Genomic DNA, 14,854 nt, shown 5'->3' with positions numbered 1-14,854 from the left:
TGGATCATAGGGGGGTGGGGGTGAAACCTAATTCTCCACACCCATACCAGAATTCACAGGAGCAGGTTTCCTTCCATTGAAGTGCTGCTCAGGTGGAGGGGCCCCCAACCCAGTGCCTTCGGGTGCCATAGTATCCACCGACATTTTTTCTGATGCTCAATGTCCCCTCGAAGCTGCAAAGTCTTGTTGGCTGGCTTGGAGAATGAATTTAAAGAGACAAATGTCTTCTCCAAGCCAGCCAATGGGGCGGTGGGGGCTTCAAGAGACACACCATATGTACCTCAGTTTGGCCACCCCCGGGCTAGGTAAAGCTTTTGCACAGCAAGGCTTCTGATTGGCTGTCCAGATTTTTTTAGAATGTTACTTGGGCAGCAGCTGCCCCCACAGCACCAGAGTGACACTTGAGTGCTTGAAGTTAAGCTCTGGCAGCCATTTTGCATGGGCCTCCTGTGGCAGCCATTTTATTGCTGCGTCCAACATGCCGTGTCAGAATTTTAAAGGTGCTCGCAGGCTCACAGAGGTTGGGCCCAAGCATGTTCTTTAATGTTTACAAATAATCACCATCAGGGCTTTTTTTTGGTAGAAAAAGCCCAGCAGGAACTTATTTGCATACTAGGCCACACCCTCTGCAACCACCATTGTTTTGCATGTGGCCTTTTTGCAGAAAAAGCTCAGCAGGAGCTCCTTTGCATATCAGGCCACACCCCCTGATGGCACCACTGTTCCACACAGGGCTTTCGTGTGTGGAAAAAGCCTAGCAGCAACTCATTTGTATATTAGTCGACACCCCCTGACACCAAGCCAGCTGGAACGGCATTCCTGTGCGTTCCTGCTTAATATAAGCCCTGGTCACCATTCACTACTATGGGAAAAGGGCTGAGTTTTCGAGGACAAAGTCTGAGAACCTCAGATCATCGTCCTTCCTGAATAAAAACGTGCCAGGCAATACGAGCATTTGGGCATCAGTCATGTGTCAGCCCCCGAAGGGTGGTGGATATCATCCACATCCAAGAGTCCTGTTACCCGTTCTAATTTTGTACGGTGGCCCGAGAAGGTCAAGAAGTAGTGCAAGAAGAGTCTCCGTGTGGGCAGCTGGCCTCTTTCCAGAGAAGAAGGACCTTCTGCTGTTCCTGTGGCTCAAGGTCCCACAGCCCTCCGTGAATCGTGGAGCCAGCAGTGGGTGGGAAAAACTCTGAGGAGCTGAGAAGTCAAAGTCATTTTCATCCTGTGAGGTGTCTCAGAAGAAGATATTAGATTTATATCCCGCTCTATACTCTGAATCTCAGAGAGGTCACTATCTCCTTTACCTCCCCACTCCCACAACAGACATCCTGTGAGGTGGGCAGGGCTGAGAGGGCTCTCACAGCAGCTGCCCTTTCAAGGACAACCTCTGCCAGAGCTATGGCTGCCCCAAGGCCATTCCAGCAGGTGCAAGTGGAGGAGTGGGGAATCAAACCCGGATCTCCCAGATAAGAGTCCGCACACTTAACCACTTCATTGAAGTGGCTCTCACAAGAAGATTCTCAACTCACACAAACACACAAAGTTGCTTCCCACTGAACAAGACCTTTGGTCCACCAAGGTCAGTGTCGTCTACTCGGGCTGGCAGCAGCTAAGAAGGTAAGAGAAGCCATGTTGGATCAGGCCCATGGCCCGTTCAGTTCAACACTGTGTCACGCAATGGCTCAATACTCCCTTTAAACTGTGGAGACATGGGAGCAAAAATTCTACTTTGTGAGCTACTGGCATTGAAGCGGTGAGCTGCTGCGTACATCGGTTTGCTCTGGGGCCTTTTTTCCTGAGCGGAGACAAAAACGTTGGAGCCAGAAGCTTAAAAACTGTGAGCTCACTCACACGAACTCAGCTTACAGGGAACACTGCAGCAACCAAAAGCCAGGGGCTGTCAGGAGGTCCACCAGTGGGGCCAGAACTCCAGAAGCTCCCCCCCCCGTTGCCCCCCCTCAAGTACCAAGAAGACAGTGCTGCCCCCAGACAGTGCTCCCTCTATACCTTGTAGCTAATAGCCGCTGATGGACCTCTGGCTCTGTATATTCATCCAATCCCCTCTTGAAGCTGTCCATACTTGTAAAAGGTCAAGGTAGTCCCCTGTGCAAGCACCAGTCGTTTCCGACTCTGGGCTGACGTTGCTTTCACAATGTTTTTACGGGGTGGTTTGCCATTGCCTTCCCCAGTCATCTACACTTTTCCTCCAGCAAGCTGGGTCCTCATTTTACTGACCTCAGAAGGATGGAACGCTGAGTCAACCTGGAGCCGGCTACCTGAACCAGCTTCCGCTGGGATCGAACTCAGGTCGTGAGCAGAGGGCTCTGACTGCAGTACTGCAGCTTTACCACTCTGTGCCACAGGGCTCTTAGCTGCCACCATATCCTGCGACAGGAATTCTCTCCGGAAACTCTTGCAGAGAGATATTTCACATCATCTACCACCAAGCCCTTTAAACTGATGATACTGGGGACTGAACCTGGGACCTTCTGCATGCCAAGCAGATGCTCTACCACTGAGCCACAGCCTCTCCCGTGACAAATTTGGACTCTGCCTCTTCATACCTCTTTTCCTTTCACCTCAGCAACTAGGGCCTAATAGCAGCGATGATTTTCATGGATACTGAATAGGGTCATCAACACCAGGCGAGAGCCTGAGTGAGACAGGGACCTCAGTGGGGTACAATGCCAGAGTCCACCCCCCCAAAGTAGCCATTTTCTCTGGGGGGACTGATCTCTGGAGATCAGTTGGAATTAGGGTTGCCAATCCCCAAGTGCAGGCAGGGGATCCCCCAGTTTGGAGGCCCTCCACCCACTTCAGGGTTATCAGAAAGCGCGGTGGGGGGGGGGGAGGGAGAGATCTGCTGGGTGCTCCATTATTCCCTATGGGGACTGATTCCCATAGGGCATAATGAAGAATTGATCTGTGGGTATCTGGGGCCCTGGTGGGGCTGTTTTTTAAGGTAGAGGCACCACATTTTCAGCATAGCATCCAGTTTCTCTCTTCAAAAACACCTCCAAGTTTCAAAAGGATTGGACCAGGGGATCCACTTCTATGAGCCCCCAAAGAAGGTGCCCCTATCCTTCATAATTTCTAACAAAGGGAAGGCATTTAAAAGGTGTGCGGTCATATTGCAATGGACAAGATCCAGGCTTCGATAGATACTTCTGACCCTTACCAAGCTTATTCCAAGTATATAGCGGTTTGGCTTCCTATCCTGGGGAAAATTGATAGCGACCCATTTTATATCAATTCCTACAACAAAAGCAAACTTTACAAAGATTTTTTGTGGTTATAATTAATCCTGGTGTATTTCACGTAGTAATCTTATCATTGGTCTTTCCCTTTCCCCTCCCCCCCCTTTTTTTTCTTTTTCTTTTTTTTCTTTTCCTTTCTTTTCCCCCTCCCTCTTTCTTGAGGTATATGTTCGGTGAAATTTACCAAGTTATATGCATTTTCTGTATTACTTTATTACGATTGTATAATAACTTTTTCTAATAAATCATTTATTAACTTGAAAAAAAAATAAAAAAAATAAAAAAAATAAAAGGTGTGCGGTCCCTTGAAATGTGGTGGCCAGAACTCTTTGGAGTTCAATTATGCTTGTCACCACCTTGCTCCTGGCTCCACCCCCAGCCTCCTGACTCCACCTCCAACATCTCTGGCTCCACCCCCAAGGTCCCCAGATATTTCTTGAATTGGACCCGACAACCCTAGTTGTAATCTTGGGAGATCGCTAGGCTTGGCCTGAAGGCTAGCAACTCAGTAGGGGAAAAACACAGAACAGGCTCCCACTGAACGTATGAACATATGAAGCCGCCTTCTACTGCATCAGACCCTGGGTCCATCCAAGTCAGTATTGTCTACTCAGAATGGCAGCGGCTCTCCGGGGTCTCCAGCTGAGGTTTTTCACGCCTACTTGCCTGGACCCTTTTTAGTTGGAGATGCCGGGGATTGAACCTGGGACCTTCTGCTTCCCAAGCAGGTGCTCTACCACTGAGCCACCGTCCCTCCCCTCACTGAAACGTATGATAGAAAAAGGAGTGTATGGGTGTGAACTGAGCCAGGATCAAAAGCGGGCTTGGTTCCATCGATGTAAGCGCAGATTCCACCCCCCGCCATACTCCCCCCCCTTCCCCACCATCCCCCTTCCCACCGTGACATTCCTCCAGCCCATCGGACAAGAAAAAGACAAACCGCAGAGCTCGAGCCAGTCAAAAAAATCATTGTTTGCATTATCAGTTGCTCAACGATTAACAGCCTCGTGTTAAAGTCATGATACGTTAAATAAAGCGCTCACGCTGCCTCCGCCCGACAGGAGGAGGGCAGCCGGAGAAGCTGCCCCGCTCGTGTCCCGCCCAATCCCACGGGAAGGAGCCAGCGCAAATATATATATATACATATATTCTTCTCTACAATATTTTTCTCTTTTCTTCTTCTTAAGTAACAGCAGCAACAGCTGGACACAGCTGGGACAGGGAAGTTCGGGACTGACCGAGCATGCAAAATGAAGGGCGTAGAAAAAAAAAATAAGATTGCAGGGGGGAGAACTGGAATGAGTCCCGGGGAGTGTGCTGTGGGGATGGTAGATGTTCCTTGCAGGGTGGAGGCAGAGCGAGAGACAACAGAGAGGGGGAAGTTATTTATTAATCATTGGTCCCCACACCAAGGAGACCTTTATCTTGACAAGGCAACCTCTCCCCTGCCTCACAAGCCCAGTTAAGCCAAACCAGGTATCCAACATTTCCCCCTATGAATGCCGGTTTGGCACATTTACAGCAACCGCCTTCAGAACCAGGCCGCAGTTTGCCCTCCTGATCACAAGGAGCGCTATAGTGATAAGGCCAGGGCTTTTTTTTGTAGCAGGAACTCCTTTGCATATTAGGCTGTGCCCCTCTGATGAAGCCAATCCTCCTGGAGCTTACAGTAGGCCCTGTACTAAAAGCCCTCTAAGCTCTTGGAGGATTGGATACATCAGGGGGTGTGACCTAATATGCAAAGGAGTTCCTGCTAAAAAAAGAAAAAGAAAGCCCTGGATAAGGCCGCTTCAACCTCTCAGCCAGCACAGGATCAGCGGTTACAGCTCCTAGAGAAGAAATAGCTAGAACAGAACCCAGCTGCGTAGGGGAAATAAATCGGGGGCGAGGGTGGAGGGAGAGATCTGAACCCAGGACCCAAAGGAGGGAGGTAGTTCTGGGAGGAACCGTTTGCTGGATGGAGGGAAGGGAAAAGACGGCTAAGCTGGAGAGGGGATAGGTGCCCCCAACCCCCCAAAACAGAAAGAGGATGAGAGAGATCAAGCTGGGGAGGAGGAGGCAGTAAGTGGCAGTTTCGCCCCCCGAAACGCCACCCTGGCAGTGCAGTCGAGGGCAAAGCGAAGGGGTGGGGCCACAGGACGGAGCTGCGCTCAGACGGCGTTGTCCAGGTCAGGCTCAGCGTCGGGGGACGGGACGCACTCTTTGCTTAGCCGGACGATCTCCTGGGAGAGCACTTCCAGGTCCTAGGCAGGGAAAGGAGGAAAGAGAGAGAGAGGAGTCAGAAGGCCAAAACAGAGCTCAGGAAGAGTTGAGAAGAGTTGTTCCAGTTGAGAACCAACACAGCGTGGGGCCTACACGCTCTGCTGCTGCATGCAATAATGCACAGTTTTGCCCACCAGCTGCTCAAACCGTGTTCCATTTGGCAACTGTAATCTGGGTACAAGAAGAGCCCGGTGGCGCAGAGTAGTAAAGCTGCAGTACTGCAGTCGGAGTCCTCTGCTCATGACCTGAGTTCGATTCCAGTGGAAGTCCCCAGCTTGCTTGGGGGGGGGGGGGAGGGAAGTGTAGGGGGCTGGGGAAGGCAATGGCAAACCACCCCGTAAAAAGTCTGCCGTGAAAACGTTGTGAAAGCAACATCACCCCAGTCGAAAATGACTGGTGCTTGCACAGGGGACTACCTTTACCTTTTTATCTGGGTCCAAGACCCTGTTCCCCAATGCGGTGCCCACAGGCACAGTGGCATCTGTCACTGTGTTTCCCAGGGCCCCCTTCTTTCTTTGCAAAGCAAAGAGCTAATCCTGACTTTGGTGTAGGGGTGAAGTGCGCGGACTCTTATCTGGGAGAACCGGTTTGATTCTCCACTCCTCCACTTGTCTACTCAGACTGGCAGCAGCTCTCCAGGGTCTCAAGCTGAGGTTTTTCACGCCTACTTGCCTGGGCCCCTTTTAGTTGGAGATGCCGGGGATTGAACCTGGGACCGTCTGCTTACCAAGCAGAGGCTCTACCACTGAGCCACCGCCCCTCCCCAGATCTTGGAAGCGAAGCAGAGTTGACCCCGATTGAGCACTTGGATGGCAGGCCAACAAGGAAGTAAAGGGTTGCAATGCAGAGGCAAGCAATGGCAAACCACCAGTTCGATGTAGTGGTTAAATGCGCGGACTCTCATCTGGGAGAACCGGGTTTGATTCCCCACTCCTCCGCTTGCAGCTGCTGGAATGGCCTTGGGTCACCTATAGCTCTCGCAGAGCTGTCCTCGAAAGGGCAGCTTCTGTCAGAGCTCTCTCAGCCTCACCCACCTCACAGGGTCTCTGTGGTGGGGAAGGAAGATAAAGGAGATTGTAAGCTGCTCTGAGACTCTGAGGTTCAGCGTATAGGGTGCGGTATAAATCCAATATCATCTTCTTTGTTTTTGCCTGACCTGGATGGCCCAGGATAGCCTGATCTTGTGAGATCTTGGAAGCTAAGGAGGGTTGGACCTAGCTAGTACTTGAACAGAAGAACACCAAGGAAGCCCAGGGCTGCTATGCAAAGGCAGGCAGTGGCTAGCGACCTCTGAACTTTTCTTGTCCTGAAAGCCCTGCCGGGTTGCCATAAATTGGTTATAACTTGACGGCCCAGAAAAGAAAAGAAAAGAAAAGGGAGAGATGAGCCGCAGGTGGGAGGAGCCACAGGCAAACCCCACCCCCCAAGTTTAGGACAAGGAAAAAGCAACATTTGCCTTCTCCCCCAAAATTAAAATGTAGCCGAGGCGACAAAACGTTGCCTTCTCCCTCTGCCAGTGCAGACGTTTGCATGAGCAATTCATTATGGGATTTTAAAAAAATTGCTTGTTGGAACAGGATTGGGGGAAAGTTCAAAGGAAAAGTCTGGAAAGCAGCGTGGGAGACAGAGAGAGGAAAGGGCCAAATCAATTATTAGGCAGAGAGACAGAGACAGAGAGAGAGAGAGAGAAGAGGCAGAACCAAGTGGCAGATTTTCACAGCAAGGGAATCTTGAAGTTTAGGTGAATTGCCTTACCTCTCCACACCTGTAGGGAGACCCCTTACCTTACTTCCCGACTGCGTAGCATGCCCAGGGACGATCTGGCTTGCTGGGAAGTGGGGGGAGGGCTGCCCCACACCTACCCCATTTACCGCGGGGCAGCCGACCGGGAGCCTCTTTACCCAGCTCCACAGTGCCTCCCAGAGGCCACCGCCGGCCACCCACATCATCTCATCTGCCCCTCAGCCCCGCCCAACGAGGAGAGCTCTCCTCGTCGTCCTTGGCCCTCCCAGCAACAGCCCCTGACCTCCTGGCCCTGAGGAGGCGTTCCCTCTCTGCCCATTTTTCAGCCCCAACCTTGAAGGCTGTCCTCTGAAACGGCTCCCCCCCAACACCCTCCCCTCTTGGGTACGGCTATAAATAGCAGTCCTGTTTCCGCTGACCTCACTCTTTCGTTCCCTCGCTCCATTAGGACGTTGGAAGGATCGGATTCTACATCAAGCTAAAACTGAAGGGACGGCGGGGGGCGGGGTGGGGAGAGAGAACCGATATACTGCAAAGTCCTTCGTTGGGTTGGATGCTCTCCTGCCTCGGCGCATGTGCTGGCCTGTGGAAGGAAGGGAACGCCGGCGTTTTCTTGCGGGCTGAACAGGGCCGGTGCGTGGGAGTAGGCAAAGTAGGCAGTTGCCTAGGGCGCCACCTGGCCTCGGGGGCACCCCTCCCCGATGCACGACGACTCTGGCTCCTGACCACTGTCCCCTTGTCCTCTCCCATCACCAAGCTGCCCTCAACAAAGCCAAGCCACCCCCCTCTCCCCGATGTGTGACTTGGCCTCCCACCTCATCCTATCCTGCCACCCTCCTTCCTGGCGTGGGCGGCAAGCACTTACTCCCACCATTTTTAAATAACTTAGCACATTTTTTGTGTGTGTGGAAAAAATTAAAATTAAAAAACCAGTAAATTAAAAATGTAAAAAGTTTCAAGTTTGGCACTCTTCTCTTGATCCGCTAGTGGGTGATTTGCCTATGGCGCCAGAAAGCCTAGCACCGGACCTGGGGCTGAAGCCAAGGCTCCGTCCGGCCCGGTGCTCTGCTCCCGAAAGGCGGCCCGTGTAAGAACAGAAGAGAAGCCCTGTTGGATCAGACCAATGGCCCATCCAGTCCAACACTCTGTGTCACATAAGAACATAAGAGAAGCCATGTTGGATCAGGCCAATGGCCCATCCAGTCCAACACTCTATGTCACACAGGGGCAAAAAAAAATTATATATATAAATATATATATATGTATACACACACACACATATATATATATACACACATATATACACACACACACACACACACCGTGGCTAATAGCCACTGATGGACCTCTGCTCCATATTTTTATCCAATCCCCTCTTGAAACTGGCTATGCTTGCAGCCGCCACCACCTCCTGTGGCAGTGAATTCCACGTGTTAATCATCCTTTGGGTGAAGAAAAGACTTCATCAACTTCATCGTGTGGGAGTTCGCAAAGCGCGGCACGAAGGCGATGGCCTCCCCTCTGCACCCTGCCTCTATACTGCCTCTGAACATGGAAGCTTCAGCGACAAACGGGGTGGGGGATGATTCGTTTCTGTCGTTTACACCCCGGCCTCTCTCCCTGACAGAGGCTCCAAGCGGCTGACGACCTCCTCCTCTCCTCTGGCGCTATCCTCACAACTGCCCTGCGAGGTGGGTTAAGGCAGACAGTGCATGACTGGCCCAAGGTCACCTTGCGAGCTTCCAGGGCAGAGCAGGGATTCTAACCTGGGCCTCCCAAATCATAGTCCCGGTTTGATCAAACTGTAGCTCGGGAGCCACATGTGGCTCTTTCATATGTGTTGTGTGGCTCTCAAAGCCCCCAGCGCCCTGCTGGCTGGATTGAAGGCATATGTCTCTTTAAATCACTTCTCCAAGACAAGCCAGCTGGCAGCTTGGAGAAGGCATTTGAAGTTAAAGTTGCTTTCTTTCCCCCTCTTGCTCACCACCTATTTGCCTTCTTTCCTTCCTTGCAGCTCTCAAACACCTTACAATCATGTCTTGTGGCTCTCAAACATCTGACCTTTGTTCTGTGTGGCTCTTACGTTAAGCATAAGAACATAAGAGAAGCCATGCTGGATCAGGCCAATGGCCCATCCAGTCCAACACCCTGTGTCACACAGTGGCAAAACGAAACAGGCACCATCAGGAGGTCCATCAGTGGGGCTAGAAGCCTTCCCACTGTGCCCCCCAAGCACCAAGAAGACAGAGCATCACTGCCCCAGACAGAGAGTTCCAACAGTACGTTGTGGCTAATAGCCACTGATGGAACTCTGCTCCAGATGTTTATCCAGTCCCCTCTTGGTGCTGTCTGTGCTTGCAGCTGCTACCACCTGTGGCAGTGAATTCCACGTGTTCATCACCCTTTGGGTGAAGAAAAGACTTCATTTTACCCGTTCTAACTCGACTGCTCAGCAATTTCATTGAATTCCCACAAGTTCTCATATTGCGAGAAAGGGAGAAAAGGACTTCTTTCTCTATCTTCTCTATCCCATGCATAATCTTGTAAACCTCTATCATGTCACCACGCAAGTTTGGCCACCCCTGTCATAGTCTAATCACTCCCCCACACCAGTTCTCAGTAACTGCAGTGCATTAATAGACCTCCCAATCATGGTGGGCTCTCCTTCTTTAGAGGTTTTCGAGCAGAAGCTACGTAGATGGCCGTCTGACAGCCATGCTGAGTCTGGGAACTTCGGCAGATCATGAGGAGGAGGGCGGGAAGGGCTGCATCGGTGCTTCATTCTCATGATCCTTTCTTACACATCCAAGAAAATGCCAATCGCCATTTTGGGGTCAGGCTGCAATTTTTCTCCAGGCCAGTTTGGCCAGGTATTGTTAATTTCCTGCATTGTGCAGGAGGTTGGACTAGATGACCTTGGAGGTCCCATCCAGCTCTACGATTCTGTAAGCTGCATCCTTGTTTTGTTGTTAAATACCGTATGCAAGTGTTGTGGGGGCACTGCCCCCTGACTCCCAGGGGGCCTCCGGCAAGCAGTCTTCTTTTTGCATTTTCTATTTCGCTGTGGCTGAGACAGCGAAGTGTCACTGGTGGCAGCCAGAGCCAGGAGAGCTGAGCAGGGCGCAGTGCAGTGCAGCAGCAAAAGCGACAGGTGGAGAGGAGGGAGGCAGAGGAAGCCACGTGGAATGGGCTGGGGAGGGGAGGAGATGGATGAAGCTCCTGGCTGCAAAGTGCCAGGGTGGGAGAGAGGGAGGTGGAAGGAAACCCCCCCCCCCTCGCTAGCATGCATGGTGCAGTCCCTTCTTCACGCCAAAGTTTTAGGGTTGGCTGCCTCAATCTGGCCACGTTCAGAGCCTCCAGCTTTTGCCCCTACCCCAGAAAGCTTCCGAGAAGCGGCGAGCCCCGTAGTGGATGGGAAAGGGTGCCCCCTGACTTTTTAAAAAGGCCCCCGGACTTGTAAAATCCTGGCTACATCCCTGGTGTCAGGGTGGAGTTCTAGCAGGAGCTACTTTGCATATTAGGCCACACCTCCCTGATGTAACCAATCCTCCTAGAGCTTACAAAAAAGAGTCTCGTAAGCTCTTGGAGGGCTACGTCAGGGGTGTGTGGCCTAATGTGCAAAGGAGCTCCTGCTAGAATTCCACCCCTGCAAGTGACAGATTTGAATCCAGTGTCCCCCGTCCTCCCACCTCAGGGTGTGTGCTTCCAAAGCCCTCTTCATCAGCTACTTCCTCTCCTGCCTGGAAAGCTCATGGCAGCCCACGCCGTGTTCCCAAACCAGGCATAAGTATATAAGAAAACGGCAGTGGGACTGGATTGCTCCCCAAAGCGCCATCTAGTCCAAAATCTTATCTCTCACAGCGGCCTACCGCTGTCTCCGAGGAGCCTCCTCTCCCGCTAAACACAGTTCTGCTTAACAGGGTTTTTTTTGTAGCAGGAACTCCTTTGCATATTAGGTCACCCCCCCCCCCCCAATGTAACCAATCCTCCAAGAGCTTCCCGGGCTCTTCGTACAGGGCCTACTGTAGGGTCCAGGAGGACTGGCTACATCATGGAGGTGTGGCCTAATATGAGAAGAACCTGCTAACAAAAAAGCCCTGGTTTTTATATGTGGAAGCTGGTTTCAGCTGCTTCTGGATTGAACAGGGGCCCAGTCTCCAACCTCGTGTCTTGAATGTGCCACTGGACTCCAAATTCCTTCTACATAGGGTTGCCAGGCCCTACTCAAGGAATATCTGGGGACTTTGGGGGTGGAGCCAGGAGCAAGGGTGTGAAAAGCACGACTGAACTCCAAAGGGAGTTCTGGCCACCACATTTAAAAGAACCGTACTCCTTTTAAATGCTTTTCCTTCATTAGAATAACGAAGGGTAGGGGTACCTTCTTTTGAGGCTCAAAGAACTGGACCCCCTGGTCTAATCTTTTTGACGCTTGGAGGGTGTTTTGAGGAGAGGCACTGGATGCTATGCTGCAAATATGGTGCCTCTACCTCAAAGAACAGCCCCCCTAGAGCCCCAGATACTCACAGATCAATTCTCCATTATACCCTATGGGAATCGGTCTGCATAGGGAATAATGGAGTGCCCAGCAGACATTTCCTCCCACCTGCTTTCTGATGACCCTGAAGTGGGGGGGGGGTCTCCAAACTGAGGGGGACTGGCAACCCTAGTTCTACAGCTGGTCACTAGTAAGAGAAGTATACTCAGGGTCGGGGCTGGCTCGCAAACTAGGCGGTTGCCTTGGGTGTCAAGAGGCAGGGGGCGCCGAATTGGGTTCCCCCCCTCCAGTGCCCCAGGCAATCAGCTAGTTTGCCTCCAACTCCCCCCCACTGCTGCCGCGCTCTGCTCGCTCCTCCCGTCGCCACCGCGCTCCGCTCGCTTGCCCCCTCACTTAACACCACTACAGCCCTACTGGCTTCTAGCAGCCCGCGCCTGTGCATTTGGTTAAATGCACAGGTGCGGGCTGTGAGAAGCCTGTAGGGCTGTTTTAGCTGCGGCGAACAGGGGCGGAGCAAGGCAGCGGGGGGGGGGTGGCGAGCAGAGCATGATGGCAGCGGGCCGGAGGAGGCTGGCGGCGGCAGCAAGGGGGGGTGAATGGAGCGCTCCCAGGGGTTGCCGGCACTGTTCAAGGTGTCAGACTCACCCCATCTCCGGAGAGCTGGCAGGCCCCAGAGGGTCAGGTAGCAGCTCTGTTTTCTGCAGGACCCTCCCGTAAAGCCAGGACGGACTGCGGACTGCCTTTTGAGGGTGCAGGGATTTGCGCTTCTAGCTGTTCTGTTTGGCTGCTCGGCCCCAGAGGTTCGGAGGGGGAGGGCGGACCCCGATTTGCGAGGCGGAGGAGTTCCGAGGAGCGGCGGCTCCTTGGCGCACAACGGAGCAGCTCCGAGCTCAAGGTCGCCCGAGAGCCACTCATGTGGAAGGGAAACTGCTACTCCCTCGGCTGCCGGTCGGTGCCAGGGAGGGAGGCTCGTGCTGCTGCTGTTCCTCCAGCAGTCACCTTGACCTGCGGAGGCTGCGACCAGGAACGGTTGGGGAGATTTTGTGGATTGTGCTCCTGCCTACTCTGAGCCAAGAACAGAGGGGGAAATCGGCCAGAGCCCTAGCAGGCAGGGTTGGATTAACAATTAGGCCAAGCAGGCACTGGCCTAAAGGCCCCCACGCCTTTAGGGGCCCCGGGCTGGCTTCTCCCCCTGGTTCCCCCCCTGCTTGCAGCCCTCCCATCCTGCACACGCAGCCAGCAACTGAGCCGCTCTTTGCCCGACTTGCCTGATGCGGCTGTTTCTGGTGTCATCGCCAAGTTTGCCTCTCTCTGCCTCTCCCCCACAGCTTTGTCGAAGGGGCTTTGGAGAAGGGGCCTGCAGGCTGCAGTGGGGGTCACTGACTCTGAGATAATTTGTGAGGGGGCCGCTGAGATTTTGACTGCCTGGGGGCCTCTGCAGGGTTTAATCCGGCACTGGACCCAGGTGGGGGAGGCCATCTCCGCATACTGGGAGGTCCTTCATGAATCCGTATTTGCAGCTCTGGAGCAAAGTTTCCTTCAGAAGGCTCATCTTGGGGGGGGGGGGCTACCTTCCTCCTGCCTGTTTCTCTTCCTAAGATTAGGTCTTTAGCTTGGAGAAATGATGATGGAGGGGGTGACATGGCGCAAGTTTACAAAATTATGCAGGGGATAGAAAAAGTAGAGAAAGAAGTCCTTTGCTCCCTTTCTCACGATACGAGAACCTGTGGGCGCTCCAAGACATGAAGGAGCAACAGGCATAGCGATGGGATAAACATGTGGAGTAGAGGTCCCATCAGCATCTATTAGCCACAAGTTGGAACACTCTGTCTGGGGCAGGGATGCTCTTGGGGGGGGGGTGTTTCTGGAGTTCTGGCCCCGCTGGTGGACCTCCTGATGGCCCCTGGGTTTTGGCCACTGCATGACACAGAGTGTTGGACTGGATGGGCCATTGGCCTGATCCAACATGGCTTCTCTCAAGTTCTTTTGTCTGCGGCAGGGACGCTCTGTATTCTTGGTGCCTGTGGGGGGGCGCAACAGTGGCTTCTGGAGTTTTGCTCAGAGTGTTTGACTGGATGGGACATTGGCCTGATCCATGGCTTCTCTTATGTTTTTACCTCAAGCCCCTAAAAAGCCCCTCTGTCTCCTGTGCTGCTGCAACAAACATGTCCCCTGGCCCCACTCTCTGGCTTTTGAAACTCCTCTCCCAACTCTTAGCCATGCCTACTTTCTAAAAGCACACACCTTGGGTACAGTATCACTACAGGCTTTTATTTCAAGAGTGCTAGCCTCTCTGGTTGTGAGGCTCAGCTGGCAGTTTCTTCTTCCCTGGTGTTCTTCTTCTTTAAAAAAGGATATGAATATAAGAACAGAAGAGAAGCCATGTTGGATCAGGCCAGTGGTCCATCCAACCCAACACTCTGTGTCACACAGTGGCCAAAAAAACCAAGTGCCATCAGGAGGTCCACCAGTGGGGCCATAAGAACATAAGAGAAGCCATGCTGTATCAGGCCAGTGGTCCATCCAACCCAACACTCTGTGTCACACGGTGGCCAAAAAAACCAAGTGCCATCAGGAGGTCCACCAGTGGGGCCATAAGAACATAAGAGAAGCCATGCTGTATCAGGCCAGTGGTCCATCCAACCCAACACTCTGTGTCACACGGTGGCCAAAAAAACCAAGTGCCATCAGGAGGTCCACCAGTGGGGCCATAAGAACATAAGAGAAGCCATGCTGTATCAGGCCAATGGCCCATCCAACCCAACACACTGGGTCGCACCATGGCCAAAACCCAGGGGTCATCAGGAGGTCCACCAGCAGAGCTAGAGGTCCAGAAGCCCTCCCACTGTTGTCCCCCAGCACCAAGAATACAGAGCACCATTCCCCTGACAATGCCTCAGGAACCCAGGACTTCCTTGGTGGTCTTCCATTCAAGTACTAACCGGAGCCAACCCTGCTCAGCTTCCAAGATCTGGCAAGATGATAAGAACATAAGAGAAGCCATGTTGGATCAGACCAATGGCCCATCCAGTCAAACAATTTGTGTCACACAGTGGCCAAAAAACCCCCAAGTGCCATTAGGAGGTCCACCAGT

At 52.7% G+C, this 14,854-nt stretch overlaps 1 protein-coding gene across 2 annotated transcripts in view; it reads right to left on the bottom strand.

Moving 5' to 3' along the window:
* Positions 1-4,208: 4,208 nt before the first annotated feature.
* Positions 4,209-14,854, bottom strand: part of GRIPAP1 (GRIP1 associated protein 1) — a 125,487-nt gene continuing 114,841 nt past the window's right edge. For both annotated transcript variants that reach the window (XM_060252712.1, XM_060252713.1), the window contains one exon: positions 4,209-5,503. In XM_060252712.1, the coding sequence (XP_060108695.1) occupies positions 5,411-5,503 (93 nt within the window). In that variant the 3' untranslated portion in view covers positions 4,209-5,410. The remainder of the gene's footprint in view (positions 5,504-14,854) is intronic.

This window comes from Heteronotia binoei, chromosome 13, assembly GCF_032191835.1.
Source record: "Heteronotia binoei isolate CCM8104 ecotype False Entrance Well chromosome 13, APGP_CSIRO_Hbin_v1, whole genome shotgun sequence".
NCBI classification, from domain to species: domain Eukaryota; kingdom Metazoa; phylum Chordata; class Lepidosauria; order Squamata; family Gekkonidae; genus Heteronotia; species Heteronotia binoei.
This window is presented reverse-complemented; position numbering and strand designations above follow the sequence as displayed.